Below are 10,526 nucleotides of genomic sequence, written 5' to 3'. Positions count from 1 at the left end.
ATGGGAGAATAACATGAACACAGTGTGTGCCAAGCTTTTCTCACTTAATAAGCAGATTCTGAAACCTATTTGACCTCAACACATATAGACTATTTTTTTCATTTTTTAATGGCTTCACAGAACTTAAATATGCGATTTGTTTTTTTTAACCAGTGCCCTTTTGATAGGCAGGTATACTGTTTTTCACCTAGTTCTAGGGAAAAAGGGTACCCTACAGTGATACTGGTGGGTGAGCGAATCCAGATCTTAATCTTTTCTCATATCCAGTGAGTCTCAATAATCTGATTAAAGTAAAATACTCCAGATCCTTGTTTTAAAAGCTCACCTCAGAAATTAAACTATTCCTCTAAGGGGACTCTTTTTTTAAATATTGGACAAAATTGTATCTTTTTATATGCACATACCTGTATACACATGCACAGGAAGACAACTGGAAGGACACATCTGGAAGTGGTTCTTTCTGAGAAGAGTAGATTGGTATGTATCAGTTGTATTATTTTAAAAAGAAATATTTTTCTTTAAAACAAATAGGAAATTGGACCTTGCTACTCACACCTGTTTTCTTCAAGTTTATTATTAAATTCCACGGTTCTTCTACACATTCATCTGGGAAACGGGGCCTGCTACTGATATTTATTTTAACCAAATTGCCTAGCCAATCTTATCCGGAAAAAGCATTGTTTGTGGGTATAGTGAACAAAAGAAAGTGACCTAGAGAAGTTCATGGATCAGGTCTTTCACTTGAGTCACATTATCACGTTTACGCTCCTTAGTGAGAGGTATCATGGTGCCGGTGAGAGAAAAAGGATCTGAGTTCTAGTTTGGGCTCTGCTAAGAATATATAAGAATATACTGGGGGACCATGAGCAAACACTTTGACTGTAAAATGGTGAATTAAACTAAGATTTCTTTGATTACTAGAAGACTTACAAAGATGCATTCTACGGTGAAAAATCTATTATTCAGTTCTGAGTTGCTTCGAATCTAAAGGCAAGAAGACAAATTCTCTCCAATTCAGCAAACATGTGTGGTATGTATTAGGACACACTGCGAATCTCAGGCGCTCATTCACCAGGTTTTAGACTGATTTGCAAAAAAGTCCTCTCACTGAAGAAGCGTTTCGTTTCTCTTGGCCGTAGCCATTGCCCAAAGCGCCAAGATCTAATTGCCGTCAACATTAAGATGAAGACGTACCTGCTGTGAACGTGAAGACACTACAGTTCCCAGCATGCCTCTCTTCCCACCGCCGCCCTCTCCCGCCCCTACTCCTGGACTCTTGCCGGCCGGGACTAGGCAGTCCCAGCCCACAGCTGGCGGCGGCGCGAAACCAGTCTAGAAATGTGCTTTTCCCACAAAAAGGCGGTGAGACCGCAGTTTCCAACTCAAGTCCTACTTCCACTGACTAGGGTCTGCCCGGCGGAGTCAAATTCCCTCCAACCAGCTCTCTTCAGACCGGCAAACTGCTGGGGCGGAACCACGCCCCGGAAATGAGGTCAAGTCTCCCAGCTGACGGCTGAAGCGCCTTCCAGCCAGTCCTAGCCGGGCTAGGACCGGCGGGGCGGGCTTGGGGGCGTGGCAAGCGGGCGCGGCTCAGCTCGGCGTAGCCCCGGGGATCTAGCCGCTGCGCGGGACCGCGCGTCTGAGTGGCGGCGGGGGCGCGCCCGTGGAGAGTGGCGGCTGCGGTTGCTAGTCTGGAGGGAGGGAAGGAGGAACCGGGAAGGGGTGGGGGTGGGGGGGCAGGGCGATCGGAGAGCCGTGTTCCTAAGGCGGTGGCTGCGTCTCCGACGGAGCAGGAGCAGGGCGGGGAAGGAGGATGGAGCAAGCTGGGGGTTGGGGTTGGCGCTAGCCGCTGCAGCTCGGCTACTACTGTGGGAGAGTGGCTGCTCCTGGAAGTTGTAGGATCGGGAGCCGGGCTGGTGCCGCCGGTACCGCCGCTGCCTTGGACGGTGGGGAGGAGCAGGGAGCGTCAGGGGTCGGGAAAGACGGGACGGGTAGGGGGGGCGAGCTGGGGAAGACTGAGCGGGCTCTGCGCCGGGCGGGCGGGCGGCGGGGGGGCCAGCGACCGCAGCCGGGGGGACGCGGGAGGATGGAGCAAGTGGAGATCCTGAGGAAATTCATCCAGAGGGTCCAGGCCATGAAGAGTCCGGACCATAATGGGGAGGACAACTTCGCCCGGGACTTCATGGTGAGTCCCTCCCCTCGCTGTTGCCTCCTCTCACCGGCATCCAAGCCCACTGCCGCTTCGCCCGCCCGGCCCGGCCGCCAGCGCTTTGTGTGTGGCTGTAAGGAGAGGGGCGGAGGGGGCGCGCGCCAACCCCAAGGGCCGGGGTGGACTCGGAGGCTGGGAGGTGAGATCGCCCCTCATCCTCCTTTCCTCTCGTCCTGCGATCGCGGCCCCTTTCCGCCCGCGTCCGGGACGCAAAGAGAGAGGCCGCTGGCCAAGCCCGCACTTAGCGCCGCCGCCCGCGACCACCTATTGTTTCTCGGGCTGGGAGCGGGAGGCGAATGAGGTGCAGTCCGGTGGGCTCTTCTCATCTCCCCATCCAGTCTGCTCCTCCTGGGAGGGTCGAGGCAGGAAGGAGAGCGGATAGCGCCGACTGAGGAACGGGGCTATTACGGATGCATTTAACTCGTGGAGTCCCTTTGCTCAAGCTGGTCTCAAAAGAGGGCACGGTAGGACTTTTTGCTCTTTAATCTGGGTTCGCAGTATTATCTCCAATGCAAGAGAAAGGATAGTCCATAGAAAATCTCGTGGAATGTTCGATTTCCATTTACTGCCGTCCTGTCTCTTGTCTCTTGAGACCCAGGTTTTAGATGGTGTAGGGGTCAACGTGATTTGAGGTTGAGGGAAAAGTGTGTGTAGAGGCAGGACGCGGGGGTGGAGGGTGCGTGGTTATCCCGAAGGAAGCCTACTTCAGACTCCCTAGGGGATACTGCCGAAGGCGGAGGGGATGTGACTATCACTTCCTATCCGGGGTGGGGGTGGGGAACTTGGGAACAATAGTCCTGGTGGGGCGGAGGCGACTGTACGGGCTGAAGCCCTGAACTGGGAGATAACCTTCGTTGTCTCCCCACCCCCCTTCCGACATCCCCCCTCCCCCTTCCGCCCTTTGCTGGTACTGGCGGGCTGGAGAGGAGGTTAAAAGTCTTGGTCGTGGAATTGCTCTCGAGCCATCACTACAAGGGGGTCAGATCCGAAGGCGTGGGACCAGAAGTCGACTTCCTCCATTGCCACCCCCCCTCCTTTATTTTTCTGCTGGACAATGTTCCCTTTAGGGTTGTTTCTCGGCTTAGGAGGCGGTGGTTGCGGCGCTGCTCCTACGGATATTGCGCAAGACTGGGGCGTTGGAAACCCTGGAGGTCTGGGGAATGGAAAAGGAAGTGGGACTTTGGGAAGTGGTTGTTCCTTAGTCTTGGCGGGGTTTGGAAATGGGAAATAAGCTAGGGAAAATTTTGCTTCTGGGCAAGATTCACCTCCAAGAGTAGTCACCTAACTCTGAAATTCTGGATTGTGAAAAGGATACACAGTTAATGTGTATAAAAATGAGTCGCAAACATTGGCTAGTTTTTGTTTCAAAGTACAGTTTAATTGTTTACAAAGTGCAGGTGAAATGGCTTTTCGCACTGAAATAAGAAATACTTTTCACATTTTAAAGAGACTTCGGTCTAGTAAAACTTTAGCGTTAAAATTCTTAACCCTTGACTTTACTCAGTGTCATAACAGTATAGTTGAGCTTTGTGATTCCCGTCTCCCTAAACCAGTAATAGAAGAGAGGGGTTTGGTTTTCTTAGTATCTTTTGAAAGTGTAAAAAATGTTGATTAAATCATTTATAGTTTATTTTAAACATTTCCTCTTGATACTTAGCCCATGTATTCCCCCACCCCCACCCCATTACCCTTTTATCTGAAAAAGTTAAAGAAGATATATCCTTCTTCCTATTGGGAATTTTGAATGTGTTAGGTATCTTTGAAATGATATCACAGTAATTGGACAGAGTCCCCATTTTATTACTCTCTAGCAGACATAAAAGAAAATATTTACTTAGATTTAAAATGTTTAAAACTAGTCTTATACAGTCTTACTTTGGTTGTGGAAGGAGAGGTGTGTGACCCCTGTCCACTTGGCATGTTGGTCCTCTTGTTCTCTATGGGCATATCCTGTCAGGAAAGGGCATTGTTTGCTGATGCAGGCCATCAGGACAAGTGCCCAGTCTCTGAACTCCTGTACAGGGGAAGTAGCCTTCGGGTTCATGCTTTGGGGATGAGTCAGGGATTCCTATTGGAGATTTCATTTCTCCAGGACTAAATGAATTTTCTTTTTCTTCCTAATACCTAGGGATAGCTAGGTGATTCTGCATTTAAGATTTGATGACTAAGGCTGTTCTTTTACAGTGCTTGCTTTTTTTATTCTGTGACTTGATAAGTAATAGGTATAATTAAGTCTGCCAGTTATGCCTCTTTTTCTCTTGACTAGAAAGCTGGAGGAAAACTTTGTCCCTTCTGCCACTAAAAGAAAATATATTGGCTAATAGATTCTTCTAGTAATAAACTCTTCTGTTATTCTTAAATTCTCACATGGGTTAAAAATGCATTTTTAGCATTTGAGAACTGAGCCTTAGGGATAATCTAGCTATTATAACCCTATTCAGTTATGAAGTGATAATGTTCATTGTTTCAAATTTGGAAATTATAGAACAGTAATTAAGAATGCCTTACCTTTAGGAACGTGGAATAGGCATTCATACTGTGGTTTTTCCATTATTCTGTTCGGTCTTCCTATAGTCCCATCACCCAAAGGCTGTCGTTGTTAATGTCTTTAATGCTTCTCTGTGACCATACTGCATGTACCATTTAATATTCTTAGGGTTTTTTCCAACTTCATATTTAGGTGTTTTTCCTTTGTAAAAATAATTTTAGGTGGCTATATAATATTTCACCTAGCCACTGTCATAGCTTAACCATTTTCTTATAGTTGAAAGTTTAGGCTGCTGATTTTCTGCTATTATGTGTCATAATTCTGTGGAGAACACTTAAGCATAAAATTTCTTTATTTTGAATTATTGTATAAGATATCTTCCAGTGGTGTTGGAAGTACTAGATAAAAGGATGTAAACGTCTGATATATGTAAATGCATAACTTTTTGAAGTTGTATCACTTTTTACAACTAACAGTAATGTATGAGTGTTCATATAATAATCTTGGATCTTTGATAATTCGAGGTTGAAGAATAGTATGTTGTTTTAATTTTAATATCGCGATGACTAGTAAGGGTAGAGACTTTTCTGCCTGTCGTCATTCTGTGAGTTGTCTATTCCTGGCATTGGCCTTTTGTGTGCCCCATCTGTGAAAGAGGAGAATACTAAGGTATTGAGATGGTGTAAACGACAGCACCAAAATGATTTCAAGTTGATAGCTAAACTGATAATCTGTGTCAGATCCAGAACTTGATCACAACTATCTCAGCGTGTCATCTTTATGAAATTGCAGATAGTGATCATGAGAAGTAAATGTGTACATAGGGTGATGCCCATTTATGTTTGACATGTGTAGGTTTTACTACATATCTGCCACTGGTTAGTTTTCTGACCTTGGCCACTTGCAAGAAAATGAATTGACCGAGTTCTTTCAACTTCAAAAGAAGATAAATGCTACCTACTTCACAAGACTGAAGTATGGGACTGATATTTAGGATCTTCATCTAACAAACGATCGTGCTGTCTTCAATATTCTCAAATGGCTGACTCATATAACTAGAGGTAGAAGGAAAAAAAGATGAGATAGAAGGAAAAAGAGATGTCTGGGCTTTGGTGTTCCAGTAATTTTCTTTTGCTGTTTAAAGCTTTGTCATGTATAATTAAAGTATTGAAACAAGAAGTAAATTTATTCTAATTAGGCTAAAGTTTATGTGATATACACTAGACATTTGTATATTTAAAGATTGTAAAAGATGACAGTAAAGCTGCATATAAATATGGCAGTTTCAGTTTAAAAACCCATTCTCGTTACGATAAAAACAATACCTTAGTAAGTAGAGTCAATGGAGTATTTCAAAAACAGGATGCAGCAGAGGTGTGAATTACAGTACTTTTGTGAAACATGAAGGAGAAGATTTATGGATTTTTTTTTTAAGGCTAAACAGGCATTATAGCAAGCATTCCTGTGTTAAAATGCCATTTAAACTAACTGATATTTTAAATTAATCTAAATTTATCAATCACAGGTAACTGCAGAAGTACCTTAGAAGTTATGCATTCAAGGAGTTTATTATATAAAACCATCTGCTCTACAAATAGTAATTTTGACAGAACTGCGCAAAGCAACCAATTTGCTTGCTTTGTTATGATTAAATAATTGTTATGCTGTTTTTATCTTACTACAGTAGTGTTTGTGATGTTATAAATTAAGTAGAAAAAAGATTAACATTTTTTATCCCTTCTATTTGTTAAACACTGTGCCATACATTTTACACTGTCTTATTTAACATATCTGCCGTTTATGAGGTGGCTATAACCTAAATTTTAGAGATAAGGAAACGCACTCTGAGAAGTAAAGTATCCTGCTTGACTTCAAAACCTTATCTTTCTATCCTCCAGAATGCATCCGAGGTCTCTTTGGACCTAGCTGGAACTTGGCAGGTAGCGGAGGGTGCATTTCCATGCAGAAGGATAGGGGTTTTAGAGCTGAGCATGTTTAGAGAGTAGTAGATAATCTGCTATAACTAATGTAGCGGTTCTCACACATTTTGATCTCAGGAGTCTTTTACATTCTCAAAATTACTGAGGACTCCAAAGAGGTTTGTTTGTTTGTACTGTATTAGAAATTAAAAAATATTTTAAAAAATAATTTACTTTAAAATAATGGTGATAAAACCATTCCATTCATATACTGTATTTTATAACAAGTGATTTTTCAAAGAAACTACTGGTGGAAAGAAGCATTATTTTTATACTTTTGCAAATTTTTTTTACCATCTAGCAATGGCAACCCACTCCAATACTCTTGCCTGGCAAATCCCATGGACGGAGGAGCCTGGAAGGCTGCAGTCCATGGAGTTGCTAGGAGTCGGACACGACTGAGTGACTTCACTTTCACTTTTCACTTTCATGCATTGGAGAAGGAAATGGCAACCCACTCCAGTGTTCTTGCCTGGAGAATCCCAGGGACAGGGGAGCCTGGTGGGCTGCCGTCTCTGGGGTCACACACAGTTGGACACGACTAAAGCGACTTAGCAGCAGCAGCAGCAGCTTAATAGAAGAGATCTGGATTCTCATATCTGTTGCATTCATACTGATGCAGTGTCATATTTCACAGTATCAAGTGTCATGTATCCTCTAGAAAAACCCAGTGTACACTCCTAAAGAGAATGAATATGATAAAAATATTGTACTAAAGTCTGTGCATTTGTATATTTGCAGGTGAGGAAGCATAACTTAGAAAAGAGTTTTAACCTCGTGAATTCTTTAAAATGGTCTAGGTGTGGGCCATCTCTGGACCATATTTTGAGAACCAGTGAAACAATGGTATTAGCATGGTAAAGGTTAATGGGATGCTGAGAAAGCCAGTTAGGGATCAGGTTGTGAAGGTTCTTGAATCTGTGCTGTATTTTATTCTGCTGCTAAGTCACTTCAGTTGTGTCTGACTCTGTGTGACCCCACAGACAGCAGCCCACCAGGCTCACCCATCCCTGGGATTCTCCAGGCAAGAACACTGGAGTGGGGTGCCATCGCCTTCTCCGATATTTTATTCTATAGATCAGTAATAGTAATTTTGAGCAGTTTATACACTATAGGTCTCAGCGTTACAGGGAAAGTAAGCAGTCATTTGACAGATTTGTGTTGCAGAAAGTTGATTCTGATGGATGAATGGATGACCAGATGAAGGAGAGCATTTTTGAAGTTGTTGAACAATAGGAAGTGAGATATGATGGCCTGAGCCAAACTTAAGACAGTGGGACAGAGAATATACAAAGGATCTGATAAGGATTAAGAAAGAAGTCTTCATGACTCACTACATGTGAGTAGTGAAGGAGAGAGGAATATTGTAGTATGACTCTAGAGTTTCTAGCTTGGTATACTGTCACCCAAGTTGGAACGTTCCATTTGGTAAGGTAAGGAGGAAGGAAGGACAAAAGCAGAGGAGACCAGGGAGACGATGGTTGGAGGAAACTTCAGAATTAAAGAGAATGAGTTTAGTTTTGGACATGTTACAGCTGAGGTGCCTGTGAGACATCTTGTAGAAATGTAGAGCTCAAGAGAGCTACTGGGACAGAATTAAAGCATGTAAGAGGTATTTGAAAGCATGAGAGTCATGAACACATTCAGACAAGTGTATGGTGTGGCCAACCTAAGGTTGAAAAGCAACAACATTTAAAGAGCAGCCTCTAAATGAAAATATTGGTGATTGCTCCTGGGTAGGTGTGGTCAAAGAGGATGGAAAGGAACCTAGAGGATGTCAGAAAGGCCTGGGAGAGTTTCAGGGAAGACATTACCAAAGTCAGATAATTCTTGGAGGACCGGTAAGGTGAGCTTAAGAAAGTAGGAGTTTGCTAAGTAGGAGTGATTTGGTGACTAGAAAAAGCTGTTTGGAGTTGGGGTATGGGAAAAAGCCAGATTGTCATAGGCTGAAGAGGAAATAGTTGAAGTAGTATAAATTCCTTCCATTTACTTTAGCATTCTGAATGTAGATGGCTGAAGCCAGAGGAAGACACAGATCCCCTCCTGCCTTCTGCTTAAAAAAAAAAAAAAAATAAGATAGGGACAGCATTTTTCATACATGTATTTCTTATCTGTATGTATATCTTTTGGTAAAATGATTGCTATTTCAGTATAATTTTAAAAGACAAATGGTGGCTCTGTGATAAAGATTCTGCTTGCCAGTAGTGCAGGAGACGTGGGTTCGATCCCTGGGTTGGCAGGATTCCCGGAAATAGGAAATGGCCACCAACTCCAGTATTCTTACCAGGGAAATCCCATGGACAGAGGATCCTGGTGGGCTACAGCCCATAGAGTAACAAAACAGTTGGGTGCGAATGAGCACACACATAAAAATACAGATAACAAGAACTTGTCAAATAAGACTTCTGAAGTTTTAATTTAAGGTTTGAATTTGATTTGCTAAAAAATGGGAGAGGAAAGATTGAAAGCCTGGCAAGAGCTTATGCTGCACACACTAGAAAGTATTAAAAATTTCATTGTTTGTTAAACTGTTCAATATTGTGGCTTGTAGTGTTTTAAAAATTAATAACAGCTTTATTGAGATATAATTTATTTAGCATAAAATTCATTCATTTTAAGCTGTGCAGTTTAATAGTTTTTAATATGTTCACAAAAATGTGTAGTTGTTACCACAGTCAATTTTTCTTAGCCCAAAAAGAAACCCCATACCCCTTAGTAGTCATTCCTCCCACCCTCTCTCCTCCTCCCAGACCTCGGCAACCACTAATCTACCTTCTGTCTCCATAGATTTGCCTCATCTAGACATTTCATATGAATGGAATCATAATAGGTGGTGTTTTGTGACTGACCCCATTGACTTAACATGTTTTCAAGATTCCTCTGTGCTGTTGCGTGGTCAGAGAGACTTCATCCTGTTTTATGACTGAATAATTTTCTGTTGTATGGATATATCACATTTTGTTCACTCATTCAATTCTTGATAGACATTTGAGTTGTTTCCACTTTTTGGAATATTTTGTATTGTATAATAATAATACATGAAATATAACACATTTTGTATTATTTTATGAATGCTGCTACTGTGAATCTATACATAAGTTTTTGTTAGGATATCTGTTTTCGATCATCTTGGATATATACCTGTAAATACCTTTAACATTTTGAGGGAACTGACAGATTGTTATCCAAAGCTGCTGTACATTTTATGGTTCTACCAGGAAAATGCACGTTTTCCACTCCCATTACTTTCTTTACATCCTTACCAATACTTGTTATTGTCTGTCTGTCTGTCTTAGGTGGTTATAACACCTAAGAGGGTGTAAAGTTCTATTTTGTGGTTGGCTTGCAGGTATATCTCAGTAAGCTTATAAACATGGTGTGGTATGTCTAAAATGTCTTTAAAACTAGAATGATTAGCAATATTTTGCAGTCCTAGCATTTGAGCTAATCTTAGTCCTTTTCCATTGCCACTGGTTTAGTTAAGATTTTCTTACTCTGATGAGTGTCCAGCCAAATGTATTTATCTTTTAACTAACTTCACAATTGGAAGTGAACTTTTAAGTAACTTTCCATACATGTCTCACTGAGCTAGAACACTAAAAATTTACCTGAAGTGTTAATTCTCAAGGTTGTTTTACTATATTTACTTTTAGAATATTGTTAGCTTTTTTTCTGTCAATATTTGACATTTAATTTGGAAAAGGGTTTTGAAAGATTGAAACTGAAAGTAAGATATTAACATTTAAATAGATTAAAGTTTTTTGTTCATATGTTAAACACTTCTGAGTTTCTATAATACTCAGTTCATTAGATTCATAAACATTTACATTTCTGACTGCCCTGTACTGAA

General features: G+C 41.9%; 1 protein-coding gene across 2 annotated transcripts in view; it reads left to right on the top strand.

The window, feature by feature from the left end:
• The first annotated feature begins 2,027 nt into the window (after positions 1 to 2,027).
• Positions 2,028 to 10,526, top strand: part of PTPN12 (protein tyrosine phosphatase non-receptor type 12) — a 91,314-nt gene continuing 82,815 nt past the window's right edge. The window contains exon 1 of one of the 2 annotated variants that reach the window (XM_019958618.2): positions 2,028 to 2,185. In XM_019958618.2, the coding sequence (XP_019814177.2) occupies positions 2,087 to 2,185 (99 nt within the window). In that variant the 5' untranslated portion in view covers positions 2,028 to 2,086. Of the gene's footprint in view, positions 2,186 to 2,996; positions 3,361 to 10,526 lie in introns of those variants that run through there. The other variant, XM_070787230.1, reaches the window with a different exon arrangement.

The sequence above is a fragment of the Bos indicus genome, chromosome 4 (assembly GCF_029378745.1).
Source record: "Bos indicus isolate NIAB-ARS_2022 breed Sahiwal x Tharparkar chromosome 4, NIAB-ARS_B.indTharparkar_mat_pri_1.0, whole genome shotgun sequence".
NCBI lineage: Eukaryota > Metazoa > Chordata > Mammalia > Artiodactyla > Bovidae > Bos > Bos indicus.
Note: the sequence above shows the minus strand (reverse complement) of the source record. Positions and strands in the feature narration are given on the sequence as shown.